Source organism: Camelus bactrianus, chromosome 21 (assembly GCF_048773025.1).
Source record: "Camelus bactrianus isolate YW-2024 breed Bactrian camel chromosome 21, ASM4877302v1, whole genome shotgun sequence".
NCBI classification, from domain to species: domain Eukaryota; kingdom Metazoa; phylum Chordata; class Mammalia; order Artiodactyla; family Camelidae; genus Camelus; species Camelus bactrianus.
Genome location: NC_133559.1, coordinates 26356939 through 26378011, shown reverse-complemented (window position 1 = coordinate 26378011; position 21073 = coordinate 26356939). Strand labels below are relative to the sequence as shown.

The following is a 21073-nucleotide window of genomic DNA, read 5'->3' as shown; positions in this document are numbered from 1 at the left end:
ACTCCCCAACATTAAGATGCCAAAAGAAAAGAATAGCTAGCAGAGGAGACTGGAAAAGAACTGCTAATGAAGCTTAATAAGAAAACCAGCAGAGTGTGGTTTCCCAGCAAAACCAACTGAAGAAAGAGTTTCAAGAAGGAGTGATCCACAATGTCAGACGCTGCGAAGGGGTATATTAAATTCTGTTGGGAGGTTTAGTAAGACTGTGCCTCCCTTGGTATTATATCATTTCTTGACGTTGGGAATGCACTTGTTTATACCAATTTCTCCTACTTCTTTATAATTTTGAACTTCTATAGAATAGAATATTATATAACGAAGTTTCTTAAACTTATATGCAAAGTAACTGTAAATAGGTTCTGGAAAGGATGTGACAAAATCTCTAAAAAGCAAAGTAAGTGATTTTAGTATATGAATTTGTAATATCTTATTTACTCTCATCTGTGATCAAGGGAGCTGAGGTTCTTGATAACTGAACCCTGAAAATGATAGAGAATAAGAAGTCATAAACTAGCAATGTTTAAAGAGATAACTATACCCAAGAAGAACAAACCAAAGAAACAACCAACACTCACCCCCTTGATCGTTCATAAAAACAAAAAACTTAGCCCCAACAGATTTCTCCTTCAGTAGCTTTGATAGTTTGGTAGTAGCTTTGGTAGAGCGACAGAATATGACATAAGCATTATTAGTAAAAATAATGTAGTTCCAAATTTAAACTACTTACCGGCAAGTACAAGGGTAATATTCAGTACAATGAATATTCCACAAAATAGGCCAACTCTAAAAGTAGTCCATGCTGGTGCAGGCTGTGGACAGAAAAAGAGCACTTTGAGTAAAGGGCAAAATACTGAATACATTTAGTATATGGTGTAATAAATTAGCACTACAAGCCTCAAAGTTCTACCATGAGCCAAAAATATTTTATAATCTGATTTTTCACAAATCTAAACCAGAGAATCATCCTATAATGAATTTATATGAATATATGTTTGCAGTTGTCTTCAGTAAATACCTAAGAGTGTAACGGCTAGATCTTATATGATAGGTGAAGGTTTACCTGTTTAAGAAACTGCCAAACAATTCTCCAATATGGTTATATCATTTTACACTCCACCAGTAGCATACAAGATACCAGAGTTCTTGGTCCTCCAACATTTAGCATGTCAATCTTTTTCATTTCAGCCTTTCTAATAAGTGTGTGTTATCCCACCCTGGTTTTAATTTGCATTTCCATACTAATGATACTGAGCATCTATCCACATGCTTATTTGCCACCTATACATCTTTGATTAAGACCTTTGGCCCATTTTTAAGTTGGGTTGGTATTACAAGCTGCTGCATGTAATTCTCTGTGCTATTTAGTAGGAAGGGTCTTGTTGTTTATTTTGTATGTAGTAGTTTATATCTGAAATATTTTTTTAAAGTAATGAGACTAGTATATTTTATCAGTTAATAGACTGTGTTGATTATAAAATGGGCAAAACAAACCAACCAAACAGCTGGAAGCAGATACTAACCTGAGCAGCTCCCAAAGGGGGAACACGTAAACGCTTCATAGCTTTTTGCCTGTCACCATCTTCAAGTTCATTGGTCACTACAGCCTAGAAAGACATATTATTAAATTTTGACACAGGTTATACTAAATTTGAGTAATGCATAAATAATTCTGAACCATTTATATATATGCTATTCTAATAACCCCTTGGTGAATGTATACTGGCAAAGCAAAAGAAAAAAAATCACAAACAAGAATATATGTATTCAAAGCAAGCAACTAATAACAAAGGGAAATAGAAATAAGGAATTATTTCATTAAAAATAAGACATTAATGTTATTGAAAATATGTAGTATACAAGTGAGATCACTATACCTCAGTTTCAGAGATGAGCTGGTTGATTTTCTTGCAGGTATAAAATGGGGCTACCTCTACATGAGCCACTCGCCAATCTGCTCCACGAGATGTTTCCAGGATCTTGTCATGCTTTTTAAGGATTTTTCGGAACCCTGTAAAATTCAGATTCTACAGAAAAAAAGGAGAAACACTACTATAATTTCCACCACCATGAGAGAAGATGAAAAAATAATAAGCACTTTGCACTGACTGAGTTGACTGAAGATTGAGCACTGAGGGAAATAGCAATGCTTTCATAAAAGCATCTACTATAAAAGGATAAGACTCTTCTTTCTTATTTCTTTTACTCCTCCCAAGGTAGTATGCTATCAATAATACAAAGAAACTCTGAACTATGAATCCTATTATTTCTATTTTATGCAGATTAATGGAAGTCTTAAAACATTTTTCTTTCCATTTTCCTATGTACGATTATTCTCAAAATAGCTAATTTATTTTATTTTACTTCTTTGATCAAAAGTATATTTTCATTAAAAATTCTGTATTTCTCATATACTGAATGCATTTATTAGTTCTTTGCTTTTTGAAGGACTGGTAATAGCTATGCATTTCTGCCTACTACGCAAGCATGTATGAACAAGTATGGAAAACAGATGATCACCTGTTCCTCTTAACTCCATTTTGCTTCCATTCCTTCTATTTGGGGATGGGAGTGAGAAGAAGAGTCAGTGGAAAAGAAGTGATCATACTTACAGGGTTCTGCTGATAATGGGTTGGAGCTCATACTTTTTCTCTATTTCTACAATATCAAAACAGTGTACTTTTCTACATTCTCAAATTCTGTTATTTTTTGATCAATAGACAAAAAAGCAGGAAAACATGGATTTCCAAAGTTCTTTAAATCACAGATTTCCCAAATTTGCTGATCACATATTCCCAACAGTTTAGAAAAAAAGAGAGGTTGGGGAGAGAAAGAAAGAGAGAGGGATTTCACTCCAAATTAAGCTTTGCCTTGCTGGCTTGTTAATGTTTTTTTCCCCCCATACTTTAATGGATCAGTTTAAACTCTCCTGGGTTACATTATGCTTTGGAGACTGCTTTCAATCAATTTTCTTCTCCTCATATGCAAAATAAATGTATTCTTACAGAACAGACAGCCTCAAAGAACAAAGGATAGATCAGAACTTTTATAATTAATTGTTTTTCAAGGAACTTTTTATAATGATTCAAAACAAAAACTTCTGGCAAAATTAATAAAATAAAGTTTAACAAGAGTATTTCCCCATAACACACAAGCATAATTAATAAAATATGAAATGTTAATGTTTTAAAGCATTATAAACAAGAAGAAACACACTTTTTCTTTTAAAAAAACTTACAAAACTATGGATAAATTTCAAAGAAAAGGAATTTCCCATTATATACCTCTTATATAATTACTTTTTTATTCTTCAATTGTTTTTCAATTGTTTCTTCTTTGAATGATAATATTAAATTACCAATGAAGAAAGCAGAATTATGAAAAAGATGGAAATAAGTGCATGCATTAACAACTTAGATCACTGAAGATATGAGACTATAATTACTTTCTATTTTTAAAACTCTAATATTTACCCATGACTATATTTTTATATATTGGATAACCTCTAGTTTCTATATAGTGTATGATCCTGTGGTGATCCTAACCTTTGATTAGAAGTAATAACCATAAATATAAAATGGAAAAAGAATACTACATAAGGTCTCTATAAAGATTAGAGAGATGGTTTTGCCTATTTAAATGTTTATTATTGAACAAATAACATTTTGCAATATATTCTTTACAGATTTAACTATATAAACAAATCTATAAAGAATTACAAATGAATAAATGCCCTGTATTTCCATAGTTTAGCATACATGGTAGTTCAACTTCAGGTTGGGTTTTAATATTTCTTTAGCAAGTTTTTTTTTTTTAATACAGTCATATTACAGCCTGTGGATAATATGATTGAAAGGATTCTCACTGGCAAGTTGAAAAGTCAGTATTTTATATGATTAGCATTAGCTGCAGGAAAGTTAACTGTCCAGTTGCTTCTGTGAAAATTTTGCCATAGGTTTGGAGGAGCGTAAATGCTCTTACATAGCCAGCAGTGGTTGGGTAGACAAATATTATTTCTTGTATCTACTCACGACGACCAGAGATGCCTCTAAAAATAGAAAGCAAACTATTACTCCTTGAGTCACTGGCTACTCCTGAATACTGTAAAAAAAAGTTTTGGAAAACTGATCTTCAAAAATAAAAGTCTGGTTAATATTATTTTACCATCTCTGTTACCTGGTTTTTAGTCAGTAAGAATATATGAAATCCTAATAAGAACCAAAAGAATAATGACATGCTAATGAGTCCCCCTTTTGGACTGGCCCATTAGTATAGTTCAAGGAAATTCCATTTATTATAATTGCTCAGTCATTTTAAAGTTCTAGTCCCCACACTAGGAACTGAAGTACCTGATAGTTCTGCAGCAGGATAAGACTGAGGTAGAACTCACTAAAGGCCAGTTTAAGGTCTTTAATATTCCTATGTTGGACACGTTCCTCATGGGACAGGTGGAAGACTGGCTTTCTACGTTGTCGCAGAGTAGTAACACCAGTGCTTTCTTTCTGTGCATCCAGTGATGACTGAAGCTCATTCTGAAGTGTGGCAAACCTGCGCTGAGCCTCTGCGAGCTTTTCTATAAGAAATGAAACAGAACTGTCAAATCATCAGAATAAAAAAACTGGTGAAAGTTTTCACTGACTTCTGAATTTTTACTAATTAGTTTATTTTCCTAAAATTTCTAGGGAAAAGAATTACATGTAATATTTAGAACCAGATAGGAAAAACATGTTTTGGTATAACACCCTCCTTTCATTCTATCCCACACTTCCCTCCCTATAAAACCTCAAGCGTACCCTTTCTTTTTACAGATGAAGATTGAAGATACAGAATTTAAAAGCTGCGATGAGAGAATGCAAAATGGTAGATCCGTGTCATAATTTGGAAAACAGTTTGGCAGTTCTCAAAAGGTTAAATACAAAGCTACCTTATGATCTAACAGTTCAACCCATAGGTATATACCCAAGAGAACTGAAAACATACATTCACACAAAAACTTGTATACATACACAAACTGGTATTCATGGTAATCAAAAAGTGGAAACAACTCAAATGTCCATTAACTGATGAATCGATAAGCAAAATATGGTATATACATACAGTGGAATATTGGTTAGCCATTAAAAAAGAATGAAATGCCAATTCACGATACCATCTTGGATGAATCTTGAAGATACAATGCTAAGTGAAAGAAGCCAGGCACAAAATGCCATAAAACTGTGTGACTCCATTTGTATGAAATGTCCAAAACAGACAAACCCATAGAGACAGAAAGTAGATTAGTGGTTGGCAGGGGCTGGGAGGAGGGAGGAATAGGGTGTGACTGTTAATGGGTACAGAGTCTTTTGGGGGGTGATGAATGTTCTGGAGTTACACAGAGGTGACGGTTGTACAACCTTATGAGTATTCATGCTTTGAATCTCTCTCCTTAGGAATAATTCAGTCCCTCTTAAGGGCTTACATGAGTAGGTCAGATTCACCTGGAATAATCTCACTTTCTCATGTTACTGATTTGAGACCTTAATTACACCTGCAAAATCCTTCATAGCAGCACCTAGGTTACTGCTTAAATGAATGTCCATCTAATTCATCTGTTTAGTCTGTGCAGAAGTTGGATGAATTCTGAAGAATAAGTATAGATCATTATAAACCTACTCCAGTGGTCACTCTGAAGGGAGCAGCTAGTCTGGATGTGGTATCATCATTGGAGCAAATCAGCAGTCTCTGGCACGTAGCTATGTGTCTCATAACGCAGCTACTGACCTGCAGTAGAGACAAGCAGTGAGCCCCAGAAACGCTACCCTTCCTCTTGGGAACCGGTCAGCCAGCCAGCGGCAGGCTGTATTCACTGGATGTAGGGGGCAGAGATTTGTCCTCTTTGAAACAAATGGGTTCATGATATGTGTTCGTGCCTTTCTAGCTTATAATGCTTGTGCTAGCACTACATCGACTGGAATGCCTTCTCCATTTTCATGGCAGTAAAGCAATGGGCATATCCATGGACTAAAATGGTTTTACCATATGCTCGGAAATGGCTGGCCTTAAACGAAAGGCTGACTGAAATGAGCTGGGAGACAAAACTCTTAAAGGGTAGGGTTCTTACAGAATGCAGTATTAAGAATACTTAAGAATGCAATATTACATGGTGCTGTCCTACCCACAGCCGAAATACACAGTCTAGAAATCAACTGAGTGGAAGTAGTGGTGGCTCCTTTCACTATTATACCTCATCATCTACTCGCATCATTTCTGCTTCCCAATCAGCAACTTGAGCTTTGCTTATTGGCTAGTTCATAAGAGGAAATGCTTTTTTTCAGAGGAACACAACAATGGTGCTACTGAACTGGAAGATGAGATTGCCATCTGGCTATTTTGGGCTCATTAAACCACTGAACCAACAGGCAAAGAAGGTGTTTACTGGTTACAGCGATTGATTCTAATTACCAAGGGGAACAGATAAAACACAACAGAAGCAAGGAGGATTGCGCCTACAACCCAGGAGACTCTCTGGAACACATCCTAGTACTTTCCATGACCAATACTAAAAATTAATGGAAAACTAAAGCAATCAAAAAAGAGAACTACTGAGGGTTCACCCCCTTGAAGAATTAAAGTTTGGGTTGTTCCACCCAGTAGAGTGCCTAGCCAGCTAAGGTATGGGCTGTGGGCAAAGGAAATATTGACTGGGTAGTGGAAAATGCAAATCATAGACATCAACTATATATCACTTCTTGACATCCTTGCTGTGTTTTTAAAAATATCTTGTATTTTCCTCTCTACCTCTTTGTGCTGCATTCTGAGTAACTACTTCAGTTCTAACTTCCAGTTTATAAATTCTCTCTTAAGCTCTACCTAATTCAGTTTAATTAAGGTATTGATTTAAATGATTATATTTTCATTTAAGAATTTTCTAATTATTTTTAAAAATCAATTTTGATAGTTTCTTATTCTTTGCTCATGGCTTTGATACTCTATGTCTATAGCCATATTAAGCATATATTTTATTTTGTTTCTGATAATTTGCATATTTCTGATAATTTTATATAGCATTTTACTGTTCTGTAGTCTTTCATACTGTAAGAAACAGAACTATTGACCTATTTTCAAATTTCACACTTAAGTCAAAGGGAAAATGAATCTCAAGGTTCTTTTTACACAAGTTAAGCATTTCTATCGCATATGTGCTTGTCTTATTATCCTCATGATCAAAAACAGTACAGAACTTCTTGGGTCACAGTGTTTAGCTTCCTCAGCCAGAGTTGTCAATACATAAATTCTGTAATCATTTACATCTTTCAGTACAAGGATTTTTACAATGCAGGAAGTCCAAAAAACTGGAAAGAAAAAGAACCTGTGTGCCAGCAATAAGCCAGGAAACAAATGGCCTCTCCATCTGGCAAACCTCTTACTTATTTTACAAGGCTAATCACATATATCACTTTCTATGTAAAATCTTTCTTGCCCAGCAACTCTCAGACACAGTTTGAAGCTTCCTCCTTAAGGTTATGTACATGCATACATAGAACACTGCATATAATTTTTTGTTTATTTATTTGCTTTATTTACTAACTGTGAGCTCTTTGAGGGCAATGGCTCTATAATCTTCGTTTTTGAAATAATGAAAAACTTATTTTTAAATAGTTTTTTCAGGTATATTTTACATACCATAAAATTAACTTACTGTAAGCATACAATTTGCTGCTATTTAGTAAGTCTGCAGGGTTGTTCAATCATCACCGCAATCCAATTTTAGAACATTTCCATTACCTCATACATTTCTGCCATTGTATCACCTTCAATTTCCTTCATCAATGTTTTACAGTTTTTAGAGTATAGGTAACCTCCTTGGATAAGTTTATTTGTAGGTATTTTGTTGTTTTTGATGCAAAGGAAATGTTTATGCCAATTACAAAATTCTGATTTTTAAAGTGAAAAAAAAAAAGTGAATGAAGGGCTGCAAATGGCAAAATATCCTTTTTTATGGGTGAATTGTATTCCATTGCATATATATGCTATCTTCTTTATGCATTCATCTATTGAAGTACACCTGGGATGCTTCCAAATCTTGGCATTTATAAATAATACTGCTGTTAATAGCAGTTGTATGTATCTTTTTGAATTAATGTTTTTGTTTGTCTCAGATATATGCCTGGGAGTGGAACTGCTGGGCCATATGGTTGTTCTATTTTTAGGTTTTTGAGAGACTTCCATACTGTTTTCATAGTGGCTGCACCAAATTACATTCCCACCAATAGTGTACAAGGGTTCCCTTTTCTCCACATCCTTGCCAACATTTGTTATTTGTGTTCTTTTTGATGATGGCCATTCTGACAAGTGTGATGAGATGGTATCTCACTGTGATTTTGATGTGCATTTCCCTGATATTAGTGATGCTGAGCAGCTTCTCATGTTCCTGTTGGCCATCTAGATTTGCTCTTTTGGAAAAATGTCTGTTCAGTCTGACTGTACTTTAAACAGATTGGTTGGTTGGTTGTTTGTTTTTTAGTTGAAGTACAGCTGATTTAAAATGTTCTATTGGTTTCTGGTGTACAGCATGGATGGACTTGGAGGGCAATACTGAGTACAATAAGTCAGACAGAGAAAGACAAATACTGTAATATATCACTTACATATGGAACCTAAAAAAATACAACAAACTAGTGAATATAACAGAAAAGAAACAGACTCACAGATGTTGAGAAGGTACTAGTAGTTACCACGGGGGAAGGGGGAGAAGCAAAATGGAGGTGGAGGATTAAGAGGTACAAACTATCAGGTATAAAATAAGCTACAAGGATGTACTGTATAATATGGGTAATATAGCCAATATTTTATAGTAACTATAAATGGAGTATAATCTTAAAAAATTTGTGAATCACTATACTGTATACCCATAATATATAATACTATACAATTATACTTCAATTTAAAAAATATAATACTGTGGACAGAGACTAGGATGGGGAGAGAATGGTAAGAGGAAACACAGGATGAAGGCTAAAATCTTTGGTATGAGAGTGCAGGCCTTAAGATGCTGGCCATGGCTGATGGAACAAAAAACAGAGGTCCCTGTTTAAAAATGTATGTGTTCTAGTATAAAACAAATCCTGCAGCTACACAGGGAAGAGGAGGTGCTGAGAGATGGAAGGTCATATACATGCAAAGTCCTCAACAGTCAACAGTCAACAGATAATATATCTGCTAACAAATGAAGGAATGTTATTCAGCAATATGGAAGAAATTTCAAGAAGCTGGATAAAAGGATTTGCCTCTGGGAAACAAGACTCAGGAAGAGGAATGGAAAAGGACGATGGATGAATTTTATTAAAGCCCTTCCTTACAATTACAAAAAAAGGGGCACAGGTTTAAAAAGGATGAGAAACACTGCTTTGACAAGGGTCCAAGTCTATTTTGCAATGATACCTCAGTTTTCTAGAGTCAGAGCTCCAAAAAGCTCAACTACGTGGGACAGCACAAAACCTAAAAAAGGTATTATGTGTACTTATAATGTATTTTGGTCTATGAATGAAGATCTACACATATAGTTATAAAAAATAAAAATGAGTATTAGTAATTTTAAAAATGCTGATTTTGGTAATAAATTCCAATTTCTATTCATGCCAATGAATCAAGCAACTCTAAATAAAAACAGATTATTATTTTAATAATATACACTTAATTCCATAAGCTCATATATAATAAAATATTTGATAAAAATTTCCAGTAACCATTTAAGAACTTTCAAGCACCTATGTGTTCCTCAAAGAGCTAAAATGAAGGTTAACAAGATCTTTTTCAGTTTTAACCAGACTTGTATATATATTTTTATTTTTAGAAAAGTTATTTTAGAAATACAAGGTATCTTCAAAATAACAAAGTTATTATATTGTTATGCAACTGAAGAATAATTCTTGATAAAATAAAGTTTATGTCTTAGAATACTTTTATTGTGTTTATTTGTCTTGCAATGTTTTCATTTGCTGATTCAAATTATGGACTTCACTGTTAACTTGAAATATAAAGTAAGTTTATAAAAATGTTGACCCATCATAGATGATTCAGGATAGTTAATATTGTTACATTACATGCAATTTTCCCACTGCTTTTATCTGGAATTCTTATTACCTGAAATTGTTACACCTCAAATACGTAAGTCTAAAATCTCCATGTGTGAAAAAAAAATTCTATTATTCCATTCCACTTTTCTGTCTTATAACAATGCTCCTTATTCTCTTACGACTCGAGCCTCAGTGGACTGCTATCTGTCACGTAATTTAATGCACTATGCATCTGGATAGGCTTTTTCCTTGTCCAACTATCCCCTTACTTCAACTCTTCCCACCACCTCCCCAACAGCCATCCCCAAACACACTCCTCCAAGAGCATTTGGCAAATGCCCATACATTTTCAAAGACCCAATTTAAATGGTACTTATTCTGGAGGCTTTTTCTCAATCCTTTTTTCCTCCAAGTAAAGTCAAGGCTTCTTCATGTCTATTTTCACAGTACTTTGCAAAACTCTAAAATAACAAGTATCATGTTGTACATAAATTTTTTAAAAATAGATATAATCCATAAGAAAATAAATCAGATGTACTCTGATATTTTCCATTCCACTATATTTTATTCATATTTAAAAAAAAACGCCTGTGGTAACCCCAAAGCATTGTAATTTCCTGATCCATTCCAGATCCATTTATTCATTGGGTTGCAATCTATAACTGTTTAAAAGAATGCTGATTTAGACGATAGTTTGTTTTTTTTTTTTTTGTGAAGATGCCATCCTGAAACTATGTTACCTCATGACTCTAGGCATTCTCCATTCTTTCAGTCTTAGAAATAAAGAAATGAAAAAATAGGAGGGGAGGAGAAGGAAAGAAAGAAGAAGAGAAAGAAAAGGAAGTTGGTTTCCCATGACTTGTTTTTAATAGAAATCTATCAATGACTTTTTTTTAACAAAACGAAGAAAGCAACACTTACTGTGGATAGAACATAAATTGTAATTTAAATTTTCATCAGATATGTTAACAAGAAAGCAAGCCAAACTAGCTGTTTTGATTTACTTCCCCAACTTCCCCCATCCTCCCAACATTTAATAGCTCTTAAGTAACTGATTCTGTTGTAAAGACATAGGAAGAAACTCTAAGACAACAGAATTTTAAACAATATTACAAACCTATGGTCACTCTACTTAATTAAATATATTTAACTGACATTTTAACATACACATAAGCGAAGAGCAAAACTAGTTATTAAGTCATAGTTTAAAATATGTGGGTACTAGATACATATAATCACCTGTAAAATAAACATTTAGTATTTCAGTGAAAGAGATTCTTATGTTTCATTACACATACTCAGTGGTTATACAGTGCCTCAAATTCAGTAAGAATAAAGAAAAATATATAGCAAAACACTGTATAATAGGATTATACGAATAACTGTATAATAGGCATAGTTTTGAATAACTATGGTCTCACATTTGCATGGAGACTAAAAATATTTTACAGCCAAGAAATAAATCTGTTTCTATTACCATAATTTTTCTACCTATAAATAACTACTGCAATTTCCTTCCTTCCCTCCCTCCTTTTTGGTACAGAAAGGAAAAAGCACGTAACAGGGTTGTGAGTTCCTAACATAAAAACTGAAGCCAAAAAAATTAGGACAAGCTAGAAAAAAACTGAAATTGTTTAAAAACAAAGGAAAAAGCATTTAGCTATTTAAAACATTCCAACCAATAAAAAGGGCTTGTCTGCTTGAATTATGGAATATTAAAAGCAACAGATACAGTCTAAGATTTATTTAAAACGTAGGCATGGAAAAACACGGCTTAGAAGCCAAGTATTTTAAACAGAGGGAGAAAACAAGCTAGTCCAAGAAAACAGAAAGATGTGACATGAAGTAATTAGTATTCCCAAAGGAAAAGGACATTCATTGCTGGTCAGCACAAAAAAAGGTTTCTAACACTACAACCTTCAGTTTGTATTGATTAATATCATTTTCAGTGCTAGGAAAGACCTAGGAGATTTCTAGGTCACTGATTAGCAATGTTAACCACCAAAAGGAACCCTCCTTTAGAAAATTTCCCTCTCAAAAAAGAAAATTTTTCCTCTCTTTTCATGGTCTTCAAATGTTTAAAGATTTTATCTACGAATCTAAATAAATACCCATGTCTTATTAACCAAAAATATGTAATAAAAATTAAAGAACAATAAAATAATTTACATCAGGTTTTGTGAAATACTGGAAATAGCTCTGACTCCTCACATGTGAAACCCTTAAGTGCTGGAAATCAATTTGCTCTTTTTACAAGTAGGTACACAGAGGCCTAGGAAGGTTATGTGGTAAACATCTTTCAAAAAATAATTCAAAAATCCAAAATGTAATTGGTAGGAAACAGAATCAGTATGAAAATAAATATCCGTATTTTAGTAGTATGCACTCTATGTTTTGTTTATTTGGCTTTTATAGCATTTTGTTTTGGGTTCCTAAAGGTTTCAGTCAAGATTATATCTCACTTAAAAAATGACCACTTTTAGGTGACCATTAAATAATTTGTGAGACATAACTGAGTGGAGGCAGGTTTATAAGATGAACTCACCCCTATATTATTTATAGTTTTTCATGTGCCCTAGTATCTGAGGATTGCAGTCTACAAGACAATCTGCCATGGAGAAGGAAGCTAAATAAGCAGAAAAATGATACCGTCTAGGAAAAGTGCCAAATTCTATTTCTGTCGATCATGTCTTCATATTACCCATCACTTCCTGACCTGGCAAAAAGTCAGTCTGAAGACTATCAATTTGTACCTAGTCTATGATGACATCAAGAGATATGCCCTAACAGCCTTGCCAATACATAAAGAAAAAGGAAGTCATTAAATCATAGCTCCCCAAATTTTAACAGTAGAAAGCCTAAAATTATTTTTGAAAAGTAACCAAGTCTAAGATACCATTTTTCAAACTGAGGGTTGTAACTCAATATGGGGTAATGAAGCAATTTAGTGTATCATAGTCAGCATTTTAAAAATCAAATAGAAATAGAGAAAACAGAATATAAGTAGTAAGGATAACTATTATTTTCATGAAAAAAATTTTAATCAAATATATTGCTTACACACACATCCAGATGCATGAAAACACACATAACACATACACATCTGTCTGTGTAATGGGGTCATTATTTGTATATTATTTACTGTAACTCAAACATAAAATATATATCTATTGTTAAGAGTAGATATTTTTCTTTGTAAATTAAGAAGCATTATCTATTTTTTGTGATCTAAATTATCCATTTAGAGCTGGGTGTAGAGATCTTTCCCAGAACAATCACAGTAAAAGAAACATGCTAATAAACTTGACCTTGTATATTTCTCATTTACAGCCTTTTCTAGACTGTATCCTTATCTCAGTCTAAACACTCTTTCCACTAGAAATGCCTTCCTCTTTTAGTCTCTTCTTACTCATTCTACATTATACAGCTGCCCTCTCCTCTATCTACATTGCTGGTCCCTCTTTATCCTCTTACTTCCTACTTGCGGAAATTATCTTTGGCCTTGAACAGTACAATACCTTCTGTTCATTTTTTCCCTTGCTGAAAATCTATCCATTTGCATGGTTTCAAATAATATTTCTGCTCTGTCTTGGCCTTCTAGGTACTTATAACCTAGTGAAAAGGGCGTGCATACACACTGTGTCCTTTCACAGCTGTGCTTTTGTATAAACTGCTCCCTCTGCCTAGGAAGAAATCCAGCCATAAATGAAAAGTGAGAAGGAGTTAAGATATTTGCTTCCTTTTTATTTATTTACTTTCTGTTTGAAGGGGATGACTTACTAAGGAGACTAAACCAGTAAAAAGTGAAGTTCATAATGCATTTATTCAGTAAATCTTAGAGGAAATAATTTCTGGAATAAGGTCTCCAGGGGCTGAAATTCAGTTAATAATTGTAGAACACACCATGGACTGAAAAGGGATATCTTTTCTACAAATATTGGAGGAAAACAAATAAGGGTAAGAACGTCCATAGGTATCTGGGGGCAGGGAGTAGCATAGATCTGCCTAAATATCACACACCAATAGGAGTTGAAGGTCTTTATTTTTATTTGTAAAGCAGGAGGTATAATGAGCATTACGGGGAAGATGGCTGGATCAGAGAATTGAAGAGAATGGTATAGGGTTTAGAAAAGCATGGGTTTTGGAGCATGGAAAAGGGCACTGATTAGGACCCGCAGCCAGCTTTGAGAACATAGTTAAGAATGCAACAATGAATTTACACTGCTTCAAATTTGTTCTGTTATGTGATTTTTTTTTCCAGCTGTCCTAAGCAGCCTGGAGGTAGACATGAAGAAGGTAAAAGGCTGGGTTTGTCCACAGCTGGAGTTTTCCTAGGCAGAAGCAACGCAAGGTAAAGGGATGAAAAGCACAAGAACTGATGGAAATGGAAGTAATACTGGGAGGAGCTTGGTCAATAGGAACAGAATGACAGCCAAGGAATATGAGTTCTGTGAGATGGAATAACAGAAGTTAAAGGAGTACAAGAGTAAACATATATAAAAAACAAAATTTTAAATGATCAGACATAAATAAATAGAAATTGTAACGTTTTCTTCTCAACTCTAATAGCATCTTGTAGGTGCCACTCTGGAGACCGTGCCCTAGAGACGGATGAGTGTTCCATGCAACAGAAAGGCGTAAAACTGACATAATTAATAAGGTGCAACTGAGTTGTTCAGACCTGAGACAAATGATAAAATCAAGTTTCTGACTCTTTAATGCTTTGGACTGGGCTATAAAGAAGCTCTATCACTGAGGTCCTGAAATCCTTGCAACTAAAAGAGACTCTAGGCAATGACCATATAAGGCTCAAACAGTGATGCATTCCTACTTCAGCTAAAGAAAATATGCCTTAATTACAACATAGCAAGAAAAATAAGCTCCAAATTAAAAATGATAGGGAAGTTTCAACAATGACATGACAGAGTTTCTCCTTCCTTAGTACCAAAAAACTACTTACCTGAATAAAATGTGTTGATTTTGGCAAGTTCTTTTTCACAGGTTTGGAAAAATTTTTCTTCAAACTTGGCAAAATACCTCTTTACTGTGTCCTCATCTGTAACTGAAAGCAAGGAAAACAATATTTAATGTCCAAAGGCCAATTCAGAAAACTAGAAAAATAAAATTTTAAGTTACTACTTTCTTAGTCTTCAAAAGACAATATACGTATTTCTTTGAAAAAAATGAACTGTGAACCATATTAAGAAAAGGCTGATCAAAGGCCTCTTCACAGGAACACAAGTGTTTTTTAATTGAATGAGGTTTTCTAAATTTCTACTATAATAAGCTTAAGAGTGTGGAGAAAATAAGTGTTCTAAAACTTCAGAAAAGGAAGACATTACTGCAGACAGAGGTGATGAAGGCAGAGTCAAGGTGTTGGAAGCTAAAATCAGGAGGATTCAGCAGAGAGTAGATTAAATATTTCAGGATTAAGTATTGCATTAAAAAATGCAACAGAAAATGAGAACATGAATAATGTACTTCTGGGAAAAAAATGAGTTGATTGTTCTAACTATATTAAATTGCTATCTACTCATTTTTACCTTAGTTGCACCAGACACAAAGAAAGAGATGAAGACTGATGATGGTTATAAATTAGATATTCCAAACTTTCAGTTGTTGGGTAGGAACAAAAATGAGCTGAGCAAGTGGGCAACTGTGCAAATGTGATAAACAGCAACTGACACATTCAGGATAAGTACTGGTATGGATTCTGGCGAACTGGAGAGCACAAGCCCATCTAGTTAATTGCTGCCCAGGCTGTCGGATAGGAGGAGCCATATAAATCTAGTATTTTTAAAACTGTGTGGGCCAATCAATATATATCTTTGCAGGCAGGATCCACTTTGTGAGTTTCATCACATAGCATATCGATTTACTCAATCTTGTAGTACAGATACAGATACACACACACACACACAAACACACACACATATCTTCAGAAACCCCATGCCTAAAAGGGTATGTTTCTTGCCCAAGTGAGCTCTGACTAGATTCCATGTGCTAATCATAATTTAGACCTATCCTATTTCTAGATCTCTGGGGGCACTCTATGCTTGAAATGTCTAGAAATTCTAAAGTACAGGTTCTTTTATGTCTCCTAGATGCTCCAAATCTTAGTGTGATCCCAGAAATTTTTAAACAATTCACGTCCACAAGTAAGAGAAATAGTATTTCTCTAAGTAGTATGTAACACACACACACACTAACTCACAGTACCAAGAGATATCTCTAAAAAAACAAAAGCTTAAAATGAAGTTTTAAAAAGCATATTGAATCTATTCATTTAATTTGAATACATAAATGTAAAATAACATAGCACTACTAATTCTCTATTTCTTATGCTTTATAACTGAACAGCTAATGTAAGATTCTATTGATTTTGCAGTAAAAAAGGGATGGCTACTTTAAGTTCCTCATGTAAGCTCAGCAATTTAGGTACAATAAAGGCTATAGCTACCCAAGGTCAGTGAGAATTATCTTTTCAAAGCATAAAGCAGGTCAGAGCTTTTTTTTAAGCTGACCTTGAGTTAAAGATGCTCCATGGTAACAGATGCTGCTCTAGTAACAGCATTTGTGGCTACAGCTATTTAGAATAACAATAATATCTTATTCTACTTAGTTACCTGATTTTTTTTCATTTTAATTTTACACTCTATTATATTGTTAGAAAAGAAAACCCCAAAGCAAAAAATGAGCTTGGTTATATTTACTTTGTTTCCCTATTAAAAGGCAACTTTCATTAACATAAAATGATGGAAATAAAGTTGTTTAGCAAAGTGATTTAAACCTAGTTTCTGTTTTAAAAATAATTTTAGGGAGTAAGAGATAAATCAGGAGTACAGGATTAACAGACACTATTATATACAAAATAAATAATAATAAGGATTTACTGTACAGCACAGGGAACTATAATCAATATCTTATAATAATCTATAATGGAACACACACACATATATATAATATAAATAACTGAATCACTTGGCTGTACACTTGAAACTAACACAAAGTTGTAAAATAACCATACTTCAATTGAAAAATAATTTTAACACATATGAATGTTTTTATATAGGTTGCATATTCAGCAAATATTGCTAAGAACCTAGAAACAAAAAAAATCTAAGCCTCTGAGAAACTTGTATGTAATAAATTTTATGTATGAAAGCATGAACGTTCTACCCACAAATCAATCTCATGTGAATTCTTCATTGCATCGATTTAGAGACTATTTTATCTAATACACCAGCAGTCTGTTATCTAGTTTTCTAGTTCACATGTAATTTAACAGCCACAAATCAGAAGAGGGTAGAGTAAGATTACAGCAACAATAAGAAGTAATAGCAAATAGAGAGAAAAGAGGGAAAAAACTATAGGTAAAAGTAGGAAGAGTAGCTGTGCAAAATAAATTAACTGAAAGAAAATGTAATCTTTGTCATCTCGGATTTCAGAAGATACAGTAACTTACTGTAATTAGAAGTACACTATTGGTAAAGAAATTCGAAAAACACAACAAAAGGAACACAATAGAAAGTCCAGAAATAGATCTGCGCATACACAGAAATTGAGATTAAGATAAAGAGGTTTCAAATCAATGAGAAAAGAATGGACTATATAACAAACAGGGTTGGATGAACTGGCTATCCACTTACATAAACTCCAAGTGGAGTTAAAGAAACAATATTACAAAATATTACAAACAATAAATAACCCTATATAAAGAAGGCGTTCCTAAATACTACATGAAACACAGACCATAAAGGGAATGACTGACATTCTCACAAAATGGAAAGTCTCCATTCCACAAGTTACCACAAGCAAAGTTAAAAGGCAGGCAATAGACAGGGAAAACATACCTGCAACATTAATAAAGGGTTCATGTGCAAAATACATTTTACAAAATTCTTACAAATCAGTATTAGAAAGATAATCCGTAAGAAAAAATGGGTAAATTAGAGCAAAGCAAAGAAAAATACGGTCAACGTAGAAGTGAAAGGATGCACAACATCCCAGATATCAGATAAATGCAACTTTAAAACAATGAAATATAATCGTTTAACCATTAGATTGGAAGCAATTTTTTCGTTCAGAATTAATTAATTAATACTGAAGTATAGTTGATTTACAATGTTGTGTTTCGGGTGTACAGCAAAGTGATTCAGTTATACACACACACACACACACACACACACACATTCTTTTTCATATTCTTTTCCATTATGGCTTATTACAAGATACTGAATATAGTTCCCAGTGCTATACAGTAGGACCGTATTGCTTATCTGGAAGGCATTTTAAAATAGTGATACTATTTTGGCAGTAGTGAGAGTAAACACTCTCACTCCCTGTTGACAGAATGCAGATTTGTAAAAGCTTTTTAGAAGGACAGACAGCAGCTATCAAAATTTTCAGTGTATTCAATCCCACATGCAGGAAATATATTCTAAAGCAATCTCTTCACATTATTTTTAATCCTGATAAAGAAAACAAAGTGATACCCAACAAAAGTGGAATACTTACATAAATTATATTACACTATGTAGTCATTTAAAAATGATATACATACACCTTGGTATGTATGAAAATTCCAACACACAGGCTGAGGCAAAAATTTAAATAAAAGAGTATATACAGAATGATCTTATTTATTAAAAAATATGAAAAAAATACATACCTAAATTAATATTCGTATGTACATTCATAGAAAGAAGACTGGAAGGACACATACAAACCACTAATTGTGGTTAACACCCTTGAAAGAAGAGTAGGTATGAGAGAGAGTCTCACAGTTTGCTGTCTACACTACTGAATTGTTTGAATCCATTAAAATGAAATGTACTTATGAAGGGTAAATTATATTGTGTAAGTAAAAGGTATTATTAGTTAGAAGAAAAAAAGAAACATGTCACATTCAAGTCTTTAAATTATACCTAACCAGCATAGCTAGCTTAAAAGAATATAGTAAAATCTAACCAGCATAGCTAGTTAAAGATTATCTATATCAGAATTTAGAGGTACACAGAATGATTAAGCTTTTCACTTCAGTTATGAGTTGGTAGAATGCAGATTTACAGAACATGAATTTTTATTATAAGATGCTTCCTGTAACTTATTTGCTGAATAATACTGGAAATAAGTAACTAAATTGTAGGGACAGAGAATTTCAGCATTCAGAAATCAACTAGCCCAATTTCTTGCTTTATAGGTGAAGAAATACAGGTATAGAAGGCCTAGATAACGAGTTGTTTTTTTTTTCACCCTCTCCAGTAAACGTAAGTTTTACAGAGACTCACTGTATTTTCTTATTATAAAATAAAGAATATCAAAGTGACTACAAGGTGTTACATGGGTGGTATGAACTGAATTGTATTCTCCACCCAAATATGTTGAGTCCCTAATCCCAGTGTGACTGGATATGGAGATAGAGCACTGATGATGTAATTAAGGTTAAATGAGGTCATAAGCTTTATTCCAACAGGAATGGTGCCCTTATAAGAGGAAGGGAAAGAGACCTTTTCTCCCCATCTCTTTCCCCTGCACGGGCACACTGAGGAAAGGCCATGTGAGAAACAGTGAGAACGCCCTGTGCAAGCCAGGAAGGGCTTTACCAGAAGAGTTGGCACTTTGACTTTGCATTTCAAGCCCTTAGAACAATGAGAACATAGACTTCTGCTGTTTTAAGCCACCCAGTATTTGGTGTTGTTATGGCAGCCCTAGTAGACTAATACAATGAACCTAACGTGTTCTGTTGTCAATTCATCTCAAAACTATTAACCTCAATAATTAGTCACAAAAGACTAAGTTCAGTTCAAAGAAAGCTTTTGTAAGCAAGTGCAAATCTTAGCAAGATATATCAGCGATAAGATTAGTATCAAGAGAAACAAAGGAAGACAAAGCGGTGGAAAAAAAAATCCAGAATTGACAAAGAATGATTCAGAGAGCACTGCTGCAGAGAACCCTTTGCTCTTAGTTAAATAAATATTAATTCAGTCAGTTATACTAAAGAGAGAGAGAATGAGGGAGAGATTTCTTTGTCATTTTTATTATGGTCTTATCTTTACCTCACATTTGTAGATGACAGACAATTTCTTTCTCATCTACCACTCCCACCCTCAAATTACTAAGTTAACAGCAAATGACTCTGAGAGTACTAATCAAGGTAAAATATTCCTACTGCATAGCAACCACCATCGAGTGCTTTTTACAGCAATTTTCAGGAATACTTTTATTATTTTTTTTTACTATAAGTGTTATCTTACTTTCATATGTAATCTCTTAAAAATTAATTCTTTAAAACCACTATTAACCTCTTCAAATATACGTTCCATTCCAGTTTTCATTACTACTTTCAATTTTCTTGGTTTTCAGTTCTGTGAAGAAAGTAAGAATTTTATCTTTTTTTATCTTTATAGATTCTATGCTCAACATAATGTCTGGTATACAATACGTGTTCTGTACACTATTTTTTAATTGTAAATATTGAAACATATGTGTTTCACAATAACTTTGAGAAAATTATGCTTTATTAAAGTTTAAAAAAACAAAACTTCAACAATTGAATATTTATACAAAAAACAATGAAGCTGCACCTCTACCTCACATTATATACAAAAATTGTCTAAATGGATCAAAGACCTAAATATAAAAGCAAAAAGTATATAACTCTCAAAAGAAAACAGGCATAAATCTTCATGACCTTAGATGAGGCAATGGTTCTTCGATATAACACCAAAAGCATAAGCAATAAAAGAAAATAACTGATGAGTTGGACCTCAGCAAAATTAAAAACTTTTGTGTTTAAAAGGGTGCTACCAAGAAAGTGAAAAGACAACCACAGAATGGGAAAAAATACGTGCAAACCGTATGTCAGATAAGAATCTAGTACCCAGAATATGTAAAGGACCTCTAGAACTCAAAATACATGGAAGCATTTCAACATCATCAGTCACTGGGAAAATGGATGTCAAAACCACAATGCCACTTCATATCCAGGAGGATGGCTATAATTTAAAAAATGCTGGAGA

The 21073-nt window shown here is 33.6% G+C and overlaps 1 protein-coding gene across 1 annotated transcript in view; it reads right to left on the bottom strand.

Moving 5' to 3' along the window:
• The window catches only part of XPR1 (xenotropic and polytropic retrovirus receptor 1), a 164152-nt gene that overhangs the window by 55388 nt on the left and 87691 nt on the right, over positions 1–21073 (bottom strand). Inside the window, exons 3-7 of the mRNA XM_074349896.1 lie at positions 15013–15114; positions 4347–4570; positions 1875–2024; positions 1521–1604; positions 728–809 (exon numbers count right to left, since the gene is read on the bottom strand). Of these exons, the coding sequence (XP_074205997.1) occupies positions 728–809; positions 1521–1604; positions 1875–2024; positions 4347–4570; positions 15013–15114 (642 nt within the window). The remainder of the gene's footprint in view (positions 1–727; positions 810–1520; positions 1605–1874; positions 2025–4346; positions 4571–15012; positions 15115–21073) is intronic.